Genomic DNA, 19,374 nt, shown 5'->3' on the forward strand with positions numbered 1-19,374 from the left:
ATCAAGTTATTTGATTGAGACCTTCTGAGAAGCCTCTGCCACTTTCTTCCTTTCCCCTGGTCCATCAGCCCAAACATCTTCTAAAGCATTCCCTGTCCTACCCCAAAACTTGTATATCTCTCTCCAACTTCTGCTCATATTGTCTCTGAACTTTTCTTATCCTTAAGACCCTCCTCCTGCTCTCTCGACCCTATTCCCACTAAGCTGCTGACGACCCAACCACCTTCCTAGTTCCATGGTTAGCTGACATTTTTATAGTTCCCTTCCCTTAAGTTCTATCCTTCTTGTGTTCAAATCTGCCATAATCACCCCTTCCTCAAAAGAACAATCCTAGGATTCCCTCCATGCTTCTGAACGACTGCCTCATCTCTAATCCCTTTGCCTCTCCAAAGTCCTTGAATATGTTGTCACTTCCCAAATTAAAAATTATATCTCCATGGGATGGATTCTCTTGCTTCCCAACCCCATGTTTCTAGGCAGCGTGTAGTTCGCTGATGATAGGATTCTCTGCTCCCAATGGTGTCAATGAGATTTCTCATTGAAGCCGCCCCACGCCTCTGAGAAACCCACGGCAGGGATGTGCTACCGGGGGGACCAGAGAATACCTCTACCAGCGAATGGCCAGGGAATTCCGACTCCTGTTTACAGATTTTCAATTAGGTCCCCACAGCTGCTTCAGAATTGCAACAACTCTTGTCAAATCACAAATGGTGCTTGGTGACTGCAACAAAGGCAAACTATCCCTTTCATCCTTCTCAGTGTGTCTGTGGCTTTTGCCACACTTGATCACACCAACCTCCTCCATTGCCCCGCAACTGTCCTACCTACTTAACAACATTGTGGTAGTCCCTTCACCACTAGAACTACAACAGTGCAAGAAACCAGTCCACTATCACCTGCTTAGGGCAACTATTGGTGAGCAAGAAATACTGGCCTTGCAAGCGAAACCTGTCTCCTGAGTATCCGGTTTTTGTTTTAGTTTGTAGAGTGTCTGTTTGTGGTAGTACTGCCCATATGAATATTCCATGCTCGGTTCCTGACATGGAACAGCCCAAGTGGCCACAAAGCCATCTATGTGTCTTCCATCAGAAGAGGTCAGTTTTATAATTGGATGATATTTCAAGCCAGTCTTACTGTTTTCACCTTCTAATGACTGGCAAGAGCTGAACTTTGCGACCCTCCTCATTTTACCTGAGCAGCTTAGTGGGAATTCAAGGTTTGTGAGCACCTCCTGTATTACATGCAAATGGTCTGATCTTGGAAACTCTGTGGGGGCAATTCCCACTCCATCATAATTATGAAAAAGAACTATGAATTTTTGACCCCATTATTTGAAAAAGATCCCAATTTTTTTTATTACATAACAGCAAAGGAAAAAGCAGAGGGAAAAAAGAAGAGGAAAAACAAAAAGAGGAACAACACCAGCAAAAGGCTGAAGAGGAAGAGAAAAATAAACCATGGGAATGCCCTTATGATGTACTTTTTGATGCTTACCTCAGTGAAGTTGCAAGAAATATTTTACCACTTCCCAGCACAAGAGAACAAATTGTGGCACTTGCAACGTAAGTACTTTTCTGCACAATTTTGCATGTAAACTGGCATAAATTTAAAACGTCCAAACAGGGTGATATTTCTGAATTTTATTCCTGAATCATTAAACTTGTCCTAAGCGTCAAATGGTTATTTCATGAATATGGTACCGTAAGAAGACTCCAGAAATGGTATTGTTCTCTACAAAACTATAAAGGTTAAGGGAGATTTAATAGCGATGATTAAAATTACGAGAGGTAAAGTAAAGTTGTCTGATAAGGGTTTCCACTGGCTGTCGGCTTTTTGTAACCAACAAACACAAAGTTAAGTTAATTAGATGAAGAACCTGAGGGAAGATATGGAATGAAATGAAATGAAAATCGCTTATTGTCACAAGTAGGCTTCAAATGAAGTTGCTGTGAGAAGCCCCTAGTCGCCACATTCCGGCGCCTGTTCGGGGAGTCTGGTATGGGAATTGAACCGTGCTGCTGGCATGCCTTGGTCTGCTTTAAAAGCCAGCGATTTAGCCTAGCGTGCTATTCTCCGTCCTGTTGTACCTGTTTTCTGGTGAGGCGCACCCCCGCCGACAGCATGATTCTCCGTCCCGGCAGCCACCAATGGGGTTTCCCATTGTGGGCACCCCACACCGTTGGGAAATCCGCGGACTTGAGTGCACTGCCGGCAAAACGGAGTATCCAAACGATGGAGAATCCAGCCCAAGATTTTTTAATGCTGTGTGCTGTCAGGATCGGGATTGCGTTACCTCAAAGAGTGGTGGAAACAGACTTATTAGTAACTTTTAAAAAGGGAATTGGATAAACTTGAAAATGGCAAACAACAACATCAATAGGGAAAGTTCAGGGAAGTAAGTGATTAATTGGATAGTTCTTTCAAAGAGTTGGCACAGGCAAGATAGGCTGAATGGCCTCTTCCTCTGCTGTATGGGGTGACACTGGCACAGTGGTTAGCACCTCTGCCTCACAGTGTCAGGGACCTAGGTTCGATTTTGATCTCGGGTGACTGTGTGGAGCTTGCACATTCTCCCCGTGTCTGTGTGGGTTTTTCTCCGGGTACTCCGTTTTCCTCCCACAGTCCAATGAAGTGTAGGTTAGGTGGTTTGGCCATGCAAATTAGTTGGACCAGCGGCACGGGCCACGGTGAGGCAGGCGGAGTGGCTGAGTCGGGCCCAGGCGAGGCAGCCAGAGCAGCGACGCAAAGTCCAGACGAGGCAGCCAGAGCGGCAGTTCTCTGCAACAGCATCATTACTGACTGAACTAGCCGGGTCGTAAAGGACAAAGCTGCTAGACCCGGTTACGGCAAGTGATCAGAGAACCAACAAGAGGGAAAGGTTTACCTGACCTGAGCCTCACCAATCTACCTCTTACAGATGCATCTGTCCATGACCGTATTGGTAGGAGTGACCACCTCACAGTCCTTGTGGAGATGAAGACGTGTCTTCACATTGAGGCACTACTACCGTGTTGTTGGGCACTACCACCGTGCTAAGTGGGATAGATTTGGAACAAATGAATAACTCAAAACTCGACATCCATGAAACATTTGCAACCATATTTAAAGCTCTGGATGATGTAGTCAACAGTGCTATCAAGCAGCACTTACTCAGAAATTACCTGCTCGCTGACGGTCAGTTTGGGTTCTGCTACAGTTACTCTGCTCCTGGCATCATTACAGCTTTGGTCCAAATGTGGACAATAGAGCTGAACTCAAAGTGAGATACAAGTGACTTCGACATGAAGCAGCATTTGACAAAGTGTGACATCATGGAGTCCTCGCAAAACTGGAGTCAATGGGAATGAGGGGGACTCTCTCCATTGGTTGGAATCACACTGAGCACACAGGAAGATGTTTGTGGTTGTTGATGGAAATGATCTTATCCCCATGAAATCATTACAGGACTTCCTCAGGGTAGTGTCCTGGGCCCAACTATCTTCAGCCGCTTTATCAATAGTCTTTCCTACATGAAGGGGATGTTCACTGGTGACTGCAAAATGTTCAGTAACATTCATGATTCCTCAAATACTGAAGCAATCCATGCGGCATGGTGGCACAGTGGTTACATTTGTGCCACACAAGTGCCAGACAATGACCATCTCCAAAGGAGAATCTAGCTATCTCCCCTGGACATTCAATGCCATTACCATTGTTGAAACCCTGACCAGAAACTGAACTGGACGAGCCATACTTTGTCTGCAAGAGAAGTCAGAGGCTGGGAATTCTACGGCAAGTAACTCACTTCCAGAATTCCCAGAGCTTGTTTACCAGCTACAAGGCACAAGTCAGGAGTGTGATGGAATACTTCCCACTTGCCTAGATGAGTGTAGCTCCAACAACACTCAAGAAGCTCGACACTCTCTGCTGTGTTCTGTGGTCTTGCTGTTGCAATGATGCTCACAGAACTGCTGATGAGTTACTTACAATGATGATTTATTAGTTAACACATGGAAGGATAACATGTAGAATGCTGTACCGACTAGGGGGAAGGTAATTGATAGTGTGGGGTGCTGGAGGGGACGCCGGCGCTGCTAGTCAACATACATGTGCCTAATTGGGACGATATGGGGTTTGTAATAGGGTTATTGGGAGCGATCCCGGACTTGGAGACATACCAACTGATTATAGGTGAGACTTTAACGTGATGGAACTGAACGTGGACAGGTTGAGTCCCAAGTCAATGGGAAGTTCGAGGATGGCGAAGGAATTGGGAGGGTTTATGGAACGGATTGGAATGGCCGATCTGTAGAGGTTCAGGAACCCAGGTGGAGGGAGTACTCATTCTTCTCGCACGTGTATGAGCTGTACTCTAATCACTTCTCGGCCTTTAGGCTAAGATGAGCATGAGGTCAGGTGTAATTCCTGGACCTGGTATGTCATTTTTGTGGGGACCATGAATTGGATTCAATTTGAATTGCTTTTGGAGCAGGCAAAGAACTGGATTAAGGGTTTGCCCCTGTCCACACTCTGAGCTCTGGCTTTGTAACTCTGATAAAGGAATTTTTGAAAAAGGGATACTCTAGAATTGATTTCTTTGTGGTGAGTTGGGCGGTGCTGATGGGGGTGGTGGGAGCGGAGTATGTGGGAATTTTGATTTTGGATCATGTACTGCATTGGCTGGAGGTGAGGCTTAGCTCGGGGCATGTACAGAGGCTGGGATGGAGGCTGGATAGGGTCTTTTGGCAGATTAGGGGTTTTGTGAAAAGGTGAGGCTAGCGATTGAAGATTATGTGGAACTTAATCAGAACAGGGAGGTGTCGGCGGCCACATTCTGGGAGGCATTGAAAGCGGTGGTTCAAGGGGAGATTATCTCGCTCAAGGCACACGGATAGGTGGAGGAGGGAGGAGCATGGATGGCTACTGGACGAGTTGGTTGAGGTGGGCAGGAGATATTCGGGGGCCCTCACTAAAGAGCTGTTGGCGGAGAGGAAGAGGTTGCAGGGGCAATTTGATAGATCGACAATGGGTAAGGCGGTGGGGCAGCTACAGAAAGCAAGCAGGGTGCAGTACGAGTATGGAGAGAAGGCCAGCCGCATGTTGGCCCACCAACTGTGGAGGCAGGCAGCGTCCAGAAAAATTCTTTTTTTTAAATATTTAATTCGGGCATTTTCATAAAGAAACAAACCAAAGCTGAAGTAAAATTATACAACATTATAAATAATCAACACCCACCCCGCTCTCCAATCAAGACCGCTCTCCTCCCGTCCTGCCGTCCCTATTTTAACTCGCTTCCCCCTCTCGCCCCCTCCCCTTTTGCTGAGTACTCAATCCTCCTCAAAGAAGTCAATGAACGGCTTCCACCTCCGAGCGAATCCGTCGACCGACCCCCTCAGGACGAACTTGACCTTCTTCAGCCTCAGCAATTCTGCCATGTCGGTCACCCACACTCTCGCTTTCGGTGGCTCCAAGTCCCTCCGCTGGAGCAAAATCCGTCTCTGGGTTATCAAGGAGGCAAAGGCTAAGACATTGGCCTCTCACGACCTCTGAACTCCCAGGTATTCCAACACCCCAAATATCGCCACCCCTGGACTCGGGGCTACATTTACCCCCAACACCATGCAAATTACGTCCACAAACCCCTGCCAGAACCTCTTTAGCTTTGGACATGCCCAAAACACCCAGCTTCTCCTCCCACTTATGCTTTATATCCTCACTGGGGCCCCCTCCCAATCCATTAGCTCCTTGTAGATCTCAGACACCTTCCCCTCCTCTGACCCCCTTCAACAGCACCTTGTCTTGCAGTCCCAAGCGCGGCAACAGGGAAAGGACGGCATCTCTCTATTCACAAAATCCCGAACCTGCAGGTATTTGAAAGCATTTCCCCATGGCAGCTCATACTTTTCCTCCAGATCTTCTAATTTCGCAAAACTGCCCCCCACAAACAGGTCACTGAATAGCTCAATCCCTGCCTGTCGCCACCTACGAAACCACCCCCCCACCGACCTACCCCCAGCGCAAAGCTATGATTATCAAAGATCAGTGCCCACATCGAGGCACCCTCCTGTCCCAAACGTTGCTTCCACTGCCCCCATACACTCGAGGCCGACACCACCACTGGACTCGCAGAGTACCTGGCTAATGAGAACGACAGAGACGCTGTTAACAATGCCCTCAAGCTTATTTCCCGAGAAGAACCCACCTCCATCCGCCCATGCCGACCCTTCCGCCAACTACCCATTTCCTAACCATGTGAAGTTTTCCACCCAGATGTAGTTAATTATATTTGGCAACACCAACACGCCCCCCCCCCTACTTGCTCCAAAAAAGCACTTTTGACCCATGGGATCTTCTCCGCCCATACAAACCCAGAGATAAACGCGTAAAGCTTTTTAAAGAACGACTTCTGAACAAAGATTGGGAGGTTCTGAAATATGAACAGGAACCTTGGCAGCATCATCATCTTTACTGTCTGCAACCATCCCGCCAACGACAGTGGCAGCACATGCCACCTCTTGACGTCCCCTTCATCTGCTCCACCAGCCGAGTCAAATTTAACTTGTGCAGCTGTGCCCAACCCCCCTGTCATCTGAATGCCCAGGTATCTAAAACCCGCCCCCACTACCTTAAATGGAAACTCCCCTAACCTCCATTCCTGCCCTCTGGTCTCAATCGGGAACACCTTGATCTTTTCCATCTTCAACTTTTACCCGGAGAACCAGCCAAAGTCTCCAAAATCCCCATAATGCCCCCAGTGCCACCCTGTGGGTCGGAAATACATAACAATAGGTCATCTGCGTACAGCGAAACCCTGTGCTTGACCCCACTCGCTCCTCCCTCTCAACCCCACCCCAGACAATCCCTACCTATTCCCTCGACGCTCTAAGCACCATTGTCAATGGCTCTATAGCCAAAGATAAAAGCAATGGGGAGCGCAGGCATTCCTGCCTCATCCCAGGATGCAGCCCGAAATGTCTCGAACTCACCCAGTTCGTCCGCACACTTGCAACCAGTGCCTTGTACAGCAACCGGAGCCAGTCCACAAACCCAAACCTCCCCAGCACCTCGCACAGATATTCCTTCGCCCTTTCCTGTGGTCTGACATTTCTCTTCTGTCCGCGCAAACATATTATCATAGTTCTTTCTCCCTTTTTCCTCCTCTGCTTCGTCCTCAACGCTACTTTGTCTGCCCCATGTCCATATAAACTCGTCTGCCTCAGCCTGGGTGTTGAAATAATGTTCCTTATTTTGGAAAGTGACCCAGAGCCCGGCTGGGAACAGAATTCCAAATTTCACTCCGCTTTTGTACAGGGCCGATTCCGCCTGGTTGAACTCAGCCCTGCGCTTTGCCAGGTCTGCCCCAATGTCCTGGTATACTCGAATTCTATGTCCTTCCTAGCTGTTTGCCTTCATCTACCTTGTCCACTGCAGGATCTTCTCCCGATCCTGATAATGATGTAATTTGACAATTATTGCCCTTGCAATAATTTTCCCCGCTTTGGGTTTTGGTCGGAGCGATCTGTGCGCCCTATTGATCTCTGGTGTCTCGGGGAAGCTGTCCATCCCACGTAGGTTGCCCAGCATCTGGGTCACATAGTCCGTCGGGTCCCTTCCCTCGATCTCCTCCGGCAGTCCCTTGATTTGGATATTTTGGCGCCGAGACCAATTTTCCTGGTCTTCGACCTTCCTCTTCAGATTCCCCTGGGATGCCACCAACCTTTTAATATCGGCCTCCAGAGCGACAATCCTGTCACTCTGGTCCGTCAATGTCTTTTCAAGCTCCAGCATCGTCTTCCGCTGAGCTTCCAGATTCTTCCACATTCCATTGATGGCCGTCTGCATGGCGAGGGAGTGTTGTTCGGGTCATCAGCCTCCCTCTCTCCGGAGTGGCCAGGGACCCCTTGCCTCGTGGGTCCGCCAACTCGTCCAACTGCTGCTCTTAGCCTTTTCCTCCGCTACTATCCTCTCTGCCGGTTCTCGAGCTCCTATTCTCTTGCATGTTGTTCCTATTCTCTCCCTTTCTTATTTGTGGGTAAAATAAGTCTGAATTTTCGGGCTAAATTCGAGTAAAAGTGCCTATATGGTTGTATTCTGGAGGAGAGCCACCTGATGTGCGACTGCTCTGCACATCACCGTCGCCAGAAGTCCTTATTGGGGATGTTTAGTGCAGTGTTGGAGAAGGGGGAGTTGCCACAGTCTTATTTATTTTGAAGTATTTTTATTAAGGTTTTGCAGAATTTTTCATAATAAAACAGTAGTAACAATAATAACAAAACAAACTAGAGTGAATATTAACATAGTGTAAAAAGAGAATATACAATAACAATTAAATAGACATTACCCCACGCGACCCAGTCTTCCCACACCATCCCAATTAAGCACTTGCCTCCCCCCCTGGCCCCCCCCACGGATTGCTGCTGCTGCTGACATTTTAATTTTCCCCGAGAAAGTCGACGAACGACTGCCACTTCAGAGAGAACCCTAGTGTAGATCCTCTTAAGGCAAACTTTATTTTCTCGAGGTAGAGAAACCCAGCCATGTCGGTAATCCAAGTCTCTACACTCGAGGGCTTCAAGTCCCTCCACATTAATAAAATCCGTCTCCGGGCTACGAGGGAGGCAAAGGCCAAGAAGTTGGCCTCTTTCGCCCCCTGAACTCCCGGGTCTTCTGACACTCCAATGATCGCTATCTCTGGACTCGGCACCACCCGTGTGTTAAGCACGTTGGACATTGCCCTCGCGAACCCTTGCCAGAACTGTCTAAGCTCCGGGCATGCCCAAAACATGTGGACATGGTTTGCAGGGCTACCCTTGCACCTCATACAACTGTCTTCTATCCCAAAAAACTTGCTCATTCTCGCTGCCGTCATGTGTGCCCGGTGAAGCACCTTAAATTGAATTAGACTGAGCCTAGTACATGATGAGGCGGAATTAACCCTGCCCAGGACCTCTGCCCACAGACCCGCTTCCAACTCCTCACCTAGCTCCTCCTCCCACTTGCCCTTAAGCTCCTCTGCCGGGGTTTCCTCCGCCTCCTGTAATTCCTGGTAGATATCCGACACCTTCCCCTACCCCACCCAGGTGCCGGAGACCACCCTGTCCTGTATCCTCAGTGGCGACAGCGTCAGAAAGGTCACTACCTGTTTTTTCAGGACAGCTCGTACTTGTAGCGCCTTCAAACTGGGAAAGCTTCCATCGATGAACAAATCTCCCATCCTTCTGATGCCTGCCCTCTGCCAGCTCTGGAACCCACCATCTATCCTACCCGGGACAAACCTGTGGTTGTTGCATATCGGGGTCCAGACTGACGCTCCCTTCACCTTCTTGTACCTCCTCCACTGTCCCCAGATCCGCAGTGTCGCCACCACCACCGGACTTGTGGAGTAACGGGTCGGCGAGAACGGCAAAGGAGCCGTTAGCAAAGCTCCCAGAGTAGTACCTTTACATGACGCCGCTTCCAGCTGCCCCCCCCCATCACCCACTTCACCCACTTCCTAATCATAGGTATATTGGCCGCCCAGTAGTAGTTGCGAAAGTTCGGCAGCGCCAACCCCCCCCCCCCCCCCCCCCCCCCCCCCCCCCACTGCGCTCCAACAGCGATCTCCTTACTCGCAGGGTCTTATTCGCCCACACAAAGCCCGTAATGATCCTACTCACCCGCTTAAAAACAGCCTTTGGGATGAAGATGGGGGGACACTGAAAGACAAACAAAAATCTGGGGAGGACAGTCATTTTCATGGTCTGCACCCTCCCTGCCAGTGACAGCGGGAGCATATCCCACCTTTTAATGTCCCTTTCCATTTGCTCCACCAACCGGGTCAGGTTGAGCCTGTGCAGGGCATCCCATTTCCTGGCCACCTGTATACCCAGGTAACGAAAACTTTTCTCCATCATCCTGAGCGGCAGCTCTTTCAGCCTCTCCTCCTGCCCCTTGGCCTGGATCACAAACAACTCGCTCTTTCCCATATTCAGTTTGTACCCTGAAAAACTACCAATATCCCTCAGGATCCGCAGAACCTCCCCCATCCCCTCCACAGGGTCCGAAATGTACAGGAGGAAATCATCCGCGTACAGTGAGACCCGATGTTCCACCCCCACCCCCCCCCTTCCCCGAACCAGTCCCCGCCAGTTCCTCGAGGCTCTCAGCGCCATAGCTAGTGGTTCTATAGCTTGGTCAAATAGTAACGGGGAGAGGGGACACCCCTGCCTCGTTCTCCAGTGAAACTCAAAGTACCCCGACCTCAGCCGGTTTGTACATACACTTGCTACAGGTGCCTGGTACAGCAATTTCACCCAGCCAATAAAGCCCTCACCAAACCCGAACCTTCCCAGCGTTTCCCACAGGTACTCCCACTCCATCCGGTCAAAGGCTTTCTCTGTGTCCATCGCTGTTACCACCTCCGCCTCCCCTCCCTCTGAGGGCATCATAATAATATTCAAAAGTCTCCGGACATTGGTATTGAGTTGTCTGCCTTTAACAAACCTAGTCTGGTCTTCCTCTATCACCCCTGGGATGCAATCCTCAATTCCTGTGGCCAGAATCTTAGCTAGCAATTTGGCATCCACGTTTAAAAGCAAAATCAGCCTGTATGACCCGCAATGTTCCGGGTCCTTCCCTCGTTTAAGAATGAGTGAGATCAAGGCCTGTGACATTGTTGGGGGGAGGGTTCCTTTCTTTCTAGCCTCATTGAAGGTCCTCATCAGGAGTGGGCTCAATATTTCCGAAAATTTCTTATAGAATTCTACCTGGTAACCATCCGTCCCCGGGGCTTTACCCGATTGCATGCCCTCTATACCCTTGACAATCTCCTCCAATTCAATTGGGGCCCCCAGCCCTCCACCATGTCCTCTTCCACCTTTAGAAACCTCAACTGGTCCAAAAATTGCCTCGTCCCTCCCGCTCCTGTCGGGGGCTCCGACTCGTATAGCTTACTATAGAACTCCTTAAAGACTCTGTTTACCCTCCCTGGATCCTAGACCGTGTTACCCTCCTTATTCTTTACTCCCCCGATTTTGGGAGTTGCCAGAGTCATGGAGGTCAAGCTGGACCCAATGGTGGCAATGGGGTATCGGAGGTGCTGAAGATTCTGGAGGGGAATGGGGCCGATGTTGTGGCCTTCTCCTCTCTAATTGCCCGGTGAAGGATCCTATTAAATTGGAGGCTGGAGGCGGCTTCGCTGGGGGCTTGTTGGAGAAGATTAAGTTCGAGTTGAGGGGGTCAGCAGCGAGCTTCAGGTTGCGGTGGGGTTGTTCATGACGCTGATGGAGGAATTGTGTCATGGGGGGAGGGAGGGGGGATAAAAGTGGAAAAATTGTACAAACTGTGGACTGTATATTTTGTTGTTGTTACACATGTTTGGAATAAATACCTTAAGAAAAAGAAAGCATGGAGAGAGCATTAGAAAAGATGATCAATTCTTCTCGGGCGTCCCACATTGAAACTGCATAGGTATACAACTGCGTAGCTGCGTTCCTGAATATGCAAGATACTTTTCAATAGAGTTTAACAAATCAGCAGAACTTTGTGAAATTGATGATTAATTTGAATTCCATGCCTCTTTTCCCTTAGACTACCTGTATTTAATCTGTGTCACTGTACACTTCCTCTCCTGCCCTGGTAGCAACATCCAGTGCCACCCCAGGTTCCGTTCTTAGACTTTTCCTTTTCCTCATTCACTTTACCCCTTCACACAATAATCGAAATTGATTTATTTTGCTTTGTTTAATTTTCGATACTAGGTTTGTTTCTGATAAGATGGGTGGGCCTTTATGCAAGGAAAAACTTCATGAATTTACCTGGGAACTTCACATTGCTGACCTGAAATTTGAATTAAAATCCAATGTCATCCCCATTGGGAAAATTCAGAAAGGAATCTACTACCACAGAGCCCTTCTATTCAAGGTAGTTTTTGTTTCTGGTAAACAATTCAATTGCTCTTTCACAGTTTCCAAAGTGAAGAAATTTAAAGTATATATTGCTTAATAAATCCATTTGTTTTTCAGGCTTTAGCGGATAGACTAGGGATTGGTTGCAGTCTTGTCCGTGGAAAATACACCCGAGCCTGGAATGAAGTCCAGTTGGTTGATCAACCGTCTCAAGATATTATTGGGCTTTTCATCCCACCAACGACATACATCTTGGACCTCATGTACCAAGTTGGCAGCTTGATGAGGACTGACAGTCCTGATGCAGCATACTATGAAAGTTATACTAGTTGTAAAATTACACCTTGTAAATGTTGCAAACAATTGTCTTGGTACCTAGATAACTTTGAGAAAAGAAAATAGATCACTAGTCTCTGAATTTGACAACTTTAATAGATTTAAACAGATTGCAAAATATTGGTGCAAAATCATAAATGGCATCTTAAAACAGATCATTAAGTCTCCATTCCAACTTGTTTAGTTAAAATATTTCTGACTATCCTCTATGTTATTTCTTTATTACTTGATGAAATCACCTTGTTTCTGAATAGGAATTTTTAACTATTGCTGAGATGCCCGCATGTTACTGGATTTTCATAAAGACAAACACTTCAATGGCTCTTCTATTGTTAGCATTTCCACAAATTCTGTAGGTGTGTTATTTTACATGAGAAATTGTATAGCAAATAATAAAGTAAAGTTGTAACAAAATAACCACTTATTGAAAAATAATGATTGATGTTCTTGCTCCGACAGAATGTTTTAAAATCATGAGTTAAACAGTTGTAGTGGATAATAACTTGCCCTTTTTAGAACTGACATCTCAGCCAACCACTTAAAGATTCAGGACAGTGCATATCTTTGTAGATTTAGTTTAATAGCAAGAAAACAAGAACATGGAGTATGCCATATAGCCCCTTGAGCCTGCTCCATTCAATAAGATCATGGATGATCTGGGGCTGGATTCTCCCCTACCCGGCGGGGCGGGGGGTCCCAGTGGGATGGAGTGGCGAGAACCACTCCGACGTCGGGCCGCCCCAAAGGTGTGGATTTCTCCGCACCTTTAGGGGCCAAGCCCTCACCTTGAGGGCTAGGCCCGCGCCGGAGTGGTTCCCGTCCCACCGGCTGGCGTGGAAGCCCTTTGGCGCCACGCCAGCTGGGGCCGAAGGGATTCGCTGGCTGGCGGAAGTCCGCGCGTGTGCGGGACCGTCAGCGGCTGTTGACATTGTCCCCGCACATGTGCAGCGGAAGGGTCACTTCCACGTTGGCCATCACGGAGGCTATGGCCGACGCGGAAGGAAACAGTGCCCCCACGGCACAGGCCCCGATCGTGGGCCAGTGGGCCCCGATCGCGGGCCAGGCCACCGTGGGGGCACCGCCCGGGGCCAGATCATCCCCTGCCCCCCCCAGGACCCCGGAGCCCACCCGTGCCGCCAGTCCTGCCGGTAAGGGAGGTGGTTTGATTAACGCGGCGGGAGAGGCATTACAGCAGCGGGACTTCGGCCCATCGCGGGCCAGAGAATCGCCCCGGGGGGGGGGGGGGGGGGGGGACTGGCGCGGCGCAATTCTCTCCCCCGCCAAATCTCCGGTGCCGGAGAATTTGGCGGGGGCGGGATTTACGCCCCCCCCCCCCCCCCCCCCCCCCCCCGGCGATTCTCCGACCCGGCGGGGAGTCGGAGAATCCAGCCCCTGATCTTGATCTCAACTCCACTTTCCCATAACCCTTGACACTCTTGTAATTCAAAAATCTGTTCAATCAACTTTGAATATATTCTATGACCCAGCATCCACTGTTTCTCTGGCACAGAGAATTCCAAAGATTGATGACCCACTGAGAGAAGATTTTTTTGCACATCTCCATCTTAAATGGAAATCCCATTATTTTGAAACGGTGCTCCCTGGTTCTGGAAGAAACATCTCAACCTCGACCCTGTAAGCCCCCTCACAATCTTCTGTTTCAATATGAACACCTCTCATTCTTCTAAACTCCAATGAGTATAGGATTGAACCACTCAAGAGATTCCTCATAAAATAACCCCTCCATCCCAGGAATGAACCTAGTCAACCTTCTCTGATCTTCCTCCATTTCAAATATATATCTCCTTAAATTATGAGAACAAAATTGTGCAGTTTTCTAACATCGTGTACAGTGAAAGCAAGATTTGTCTACTTTTATACTCCCATCCCCCTTGCATTAAAGGCAATTCCATTTGCCTTCCTAATTAGTTGCTGTACCTGAATGCTTTTTGTCTTTAATGTAAGAGGACACACCGATCATTCTGGATTAAAGCACTTGATGGTCTCTCTACATGATATTTTGATTTTATATTTTTCTTGCCAAGATTAACAGCCTCACAATTTCCCACATTATAGTCCATGTGGCATTTTTGTGCCACTCATGTAACCTGTGCATCTCCCTTTTGAGGCTTGTGTCCTTCTAATAACTTGTCCCTTCCCTGTCCCCATGCACACCCACCATTAGTTTTCTAATTGTTCTCTGGAGCTCCTGCTGTGGATTGTGACGGCCCATAGAGAACTATTGTTCCCCAAGGATGGGAGGTGGAGGCCAGCTCTCTGATCAAACAGGTGCGACTAGAAACACAGTAAAAAACAAGCATGTATTCTAACAAATCTGGGATGCAGTTCTGCATGAGGTTCAATTACCTATTTAAGGTGGTGTTCAACTTTCAGATGCAAACCCCTGCAGTCTGACATCCTCAGCATTCTCACGGACAGCAATCCTCAGATCAACACAACTAGCAGCTCCACTCATTCCTCATTGCTCTTCCTTGAGCGACCTCGCATCCCATCTGAATAGCTAACATTGATACTCACCCTCATCCTATTGCTATCTCACGTTAATTCAGGGCTCAGCTTTGGACTGCAGCACCATGACATGGGCAGCAGCAGTCTGGGCTGACTAGCAACAACAGCAGGGTGGGATGGGATGGCAGTGGTGGGTGCACAGAAGCCTTCATCCTGAGAGAAGGCAGCAGGTTCATATATCACGGAACCACTGACACTACCCAGGAGCTCTTCGTTGATGGTGCTATAGGATCTTTTACATGTACCTGAGAAAATCTTGATTTAGCTTGCCATCCAAAAGATGGCAGTTCCGCTATGCAGCAATGCCTTAGTACTGTAATCAAGTCTCAGCCTGGATTATGTGCTCAACCTCCTGACTCGAGGCTGACATGTGGAACAAATCGAAGTGGCTGAAAATTGATATCTGCGATGACGGAAGTCCTCAGATCAAGTCCGGAAGAATCTCCATTCAGTACTTGTGGCTAAACATGGTTGTGAATTTCTCAGTCTTTTCCATTACCTTGCTCTGTCATAATTACCAATCTGGATCTTCATGCAGCCTCCTTCTGCCATTAGTTGCTTTATTGCACACTACTATTCGAGGCTGAATGCAAGTGGACTGCAGAACATTGTCCTGGTCCAGTTTTGTGAAATCCTTTTCCTCTCTTGTGTTGATTGCACTATTTAGCATGCTTGTAGACCTGTGTTATAGCTTCAAATGGTTAGCTGGCAGCTCATTTCTGGATGGCTGGCACTGCATCCAACATGCCCTGTACACTCTCTATTGAACTATTTTGGCCATCTGGTTTGAAGATGTTTGATTGTTTGTTTATTGTCACGTGTACCGAGGTACAGTGAAAAGTATTTTTCTGCGAGCTCAACAGATCATTAAGTACATGAAAAGGAGGGCAGCACGGTGGCCTAGTGGTTAGCACAACCGCCTCACGGCGCTGAGGTCCCAGGTTCGATCCCGGCTCTGGGTCACTGTCCGTGTGGAGTTTGCACATTCTCCCCGTGTCTGCGTGGGTTTCGCCCCCACAACCCAAAAATGTGCAGAGTAGGTGGATTGGCCATGCTAAATTGCCCCTTAATTGGAAAAAATAATTGGGTAATCTAAATTTATAAAAAAGAGAGTACATGAAAAGAAAAGAAAATACATAATAGGGCAACACAAGGTACACAATGTAACTACAAAGCACTGATACCGGGTGAAGCATACAGGGGTATAGTGTTAATGAGGTCAATCCATAAGAGAGTCGTTTAGGAATCTGGTGACAGTGGGGAAGAAGCTGTTTTTGAGTCTGTTCGTGCGTGTTCTCAGACTTTTGTATCTCCTGCCTGATGGAAGAAGTTGGAAGAGTGAATAAGCCGGGTGGGAGGGGTCTTTGATTATGCTTCCCGCTTTCCCCAGGCAGCGGGAGGTGTAGATGGAGTCGGTGGATGGGAGGCAGGTTTGTGTGATGGACTGGGCTGTGTTCACGACTCTCTGAAGTTTCTTGCGGTCTTAGGCTGAGCAGTTGCCATATCAGGCTGTGATGCAACCCGATAGGATGCTTTCTATGGTGCATCTGTGAAAGTTGGTAAGAGTTGATGTGGAAATGCCGAATTTTCTTAGTTTCCTGAGGAAGTATAGGTGCTGTTGTGCTTTCTTGGTGGTAGCGTCGACGTGGGTGGACCAGGACAGATTTTTTGAGATGTGTATCCCTAGGAATTTGAAGCTGCTAACTATCTCCACCTCGGCCCCGTTGATGCTGACAGGGGTGTGTACAGTACTTTTCTTCCTGAAGTCAATGAGAAACTCTTTAGTTTTGTTGACATTGAGGGATAGATTGTAAAAAGAGGATCTGTTAGGGAGAGCTCGCAGAGAATGGCCACACTCCTGCGCCATCTTGCTGCCGAAGATGAGGAAGGAGTAAGGGATATGCTTGACCACAGGTTCTAGGTTGTGTTGAATTACAATTATGTTGTAACTGATGATATCCAGCGCCTCACTGATGCCCAGTTTTGAACTGCTGGAGTTGTCCGTAAGTACAAGTTGCTGTGGTGCATCCTGTAGATAGTAAATACTGCAACCACAGTATGCCAATAAACAGCATTTCTGTTTCATTTTCAGTGCAGTTATGGTAACAGAGAAGGTCCAAGAACATTCCCAGCCATGGTTCATTGTGGAACAATAAGCCTATCTCCATAAACCAAGTGGTGTGCTGCTAATAGTTTAAGGTGGCTTATATGAATTCTGATTGAAGGTATAAAGAATGAAGATTTTTCAATGAAAATCCATTTTTGTCCATAATGGATCATTTGGTGGATTTTTGTTTTGTTGGACAGTAAAAAGTTGTGCAGGTTACTTGGATTGGCCGTGCTAAATTGTCCCTTTGTGTCCAAAGGTTAGGTAGGGTTACAGAGATAGGGTGGGAAAGTGAGCTTACATTTAAGATGTATCTTGATAGACACATGAGCAAGTGGGGAATGGAGGGATACAGATCATTCAGGCAATAAGTAGTAGGTCTAAATAAGGAATCTGGATCTGCACAGGCTTGGTAGGCTGAAGGGTCTGTACCTGTGCTGTAATGTTCTTTGTTCTTTCGGAGGGTTGGTGCAGACGCAATGGACCAAACGGCCTCCTTCTGCATTGTAGGGATTCTATGAAATGGGACTAAAGGTGGTTCCCACAAGCTACTTCTGTAATTTCAGTAAATATCCATTATGGTCTGGAGTGCTAAATGCATGGATCAAGTGTTGCCATTATCCTTGTATTGGGACCCCATCTAAAATCATTTAAGGAGTTTGGAATCGATCATGGGGTGAATCCATTCCATTGAATTAAAAATGTCCTCTGTGCAACTTCCTCTAGTTTCTCTCCTCCCACTCTTCATGCCCTCTGAGTTCATCATGTCCACGAGACACACTTCTTGGTCCATCAATTCTATTCCCACTACGGGCAGCAGGTTAGCACAGGGGTTAGCATTGCTGCCTCACGGCACTGAGGACGCAACTTCGATCCTGGCCCCACACCCTCACACCGCACCACCCCACAGCCCACACCCTCACACCCACTGCCTGACACTGTCCCACCCCCGCAGCCCACACCCTCACACCCCACCGCCTGACACTGCACCACCCCGCAGTCCATACCATCACTACCCCACCGCCTGACACTGCACCACCCCACAGTCCACACCCTCACTACCCCACCGCCTGACACTGCACCACCTCACAGTCCACACCCTCACACCCCACCGCCTGACACTGCACCACCCCACAGTCCATACCCTCACTACCCCACCGCCTGACACTGCACCACCCCACAGTCCACACTCTCACTACCCCACTGCCTGACACTGCACCACCCCTACAGTCCACACCCTCACTACCCCACCGCCTGACACTGCACCACTCCACAGTCCACACTCTCACTACCCCACCGCCTGACACTGCACCACCCCCACAGTCCACACCCTCACACCCACCGCCTGACACTGCACCACCCCACAGTCCACACCCTCACTACTCCACCGCCTGACACTGCACCACCCCACAGTCCACACCCTCACACCCCACCGCCTGACACTGCACCAACCCCACAGCCCACACCCTCACACCCCACCGCCTGACACTGCACCACCCCACAGTCCATACCATCACTACCCCACAGTCCACACCCTCACACCCCACCGCCTGACACTGCACCACCTCACAGTCCACACCCTCACACCCCACCGCCTGACACTGCACCACCCCACAGTCCATACCATCACTACCCCACAGTCCACACCCTCACACCCCACTGCCTGACACTGCACCACCTCACAGTCCACACCCTCACACCCCACCGCCTGACACTGCACCACCCCACAGTCCATACCCTCACTACCCCACCCCCTGACACTGCACCACCCACAGTCCACACTCTCACTACCCCACTGCCTGACATTGCACCACCCCCACAGTCCACACCCTCACTACCCCTCCGCCTGACACTGAACCACCACACAGTCCATACCATCACTACCCCACCGCCTGACACTGCACCACCCCACAGTCCACACCCTCACACCACACCACCTGACACTGCACCACCCCACAGTCCACACCCTCACACCCCACCGCCTGACATTGCACCACCCCCACATCCTCACACCCCACCGCCTGACACGGCACCACCCCACAGTTCACACCCCACCGCCTGACACTGCACCACCCCACAGTCCACACCCTCACACCCCACCACCTGACACTGCACCAACCCCACAGCCCACACCCTCACCACCCCACCGCCTGACACTGCACCACCCCACAGTCCACACCCTCACACCCCACCACCTGACACTGCACCACCCCCACAGTCCACACCCTCACACCCCACCGCCTGACACTGCACCACCCCACAGTCCACACCCTCACACCCCACCGCCTGACACTGCACCACCCCACAGTCACACACCCTCACTACCCCACCGCCTGACACTGCACCACCCCACAGTCCACACCCTCACACCCCACCGCCTGACACTGCACCACCCCCACAGTCCTCCCTCACAGCCCCGCCTGACACATTTACCAAATATGCAGTCGAAGATACAGCTCTAGGATTGGGCTCATCAGCTATGCAAAGACCCACAGAATGTATGACCAGTGATACAGAGTTTCATAGGCAGCACGGTAG

At 49.1% G+C, this 19,374-nt stretch overlaps 1 protein-coding gene across 4 annotated transcripts in view; it reads left to right on the top strand.

Annotated features, from left to right (window-relative positions):
- The window catches only part of armc3 (armadillo repeat containing 3), a 191,054-nt gene extending 178,447 nt beyond the window's left edge, over positions 1-12,607 (top strand). For 3 of the 4 annotated variants that reach the window (XM_038798110.1, XM_038798111.1, XM_038798113.1), the window contains 3 exons: positions 1,368-1,562; positions 11,718-11,880; positions 11,982-12,607. In XM_038798110.1, the coding sequence (XP_038654038.1) occupies positions 1,368-1,562; positions 11,718-11,880; positions 11,982-12,266 (643 nt within the window). In that variant the 3' untranslated portion in view covers positions 12,267-12,607. The remainder of the gene's footprint in view (positions 1-1,367; positions 1,563-11,717; positions 11,881-11,981) is intronic. The other variant, XM_038798109.1, reaches the window with a different exon arrangement.
- The last annotated feature ends 6,767 nt before the right edge of the window (positions 12,608-19,374 follow it).

This window comes from Scyliorhinus canicula, chromosome 5 (genome assembly GCF_902713615.1).
Source record: "Scyliorhinus canicula chromosome 5, sScyCan1.1, whole genome shotgun sequence".
NCBI lineage: Eukaryota > Metazoa > Chordata > Chondrichthyes > Carcharhiniformes > Scyliorhinidae > Scyliorhinus > Scyliorhinus canicula.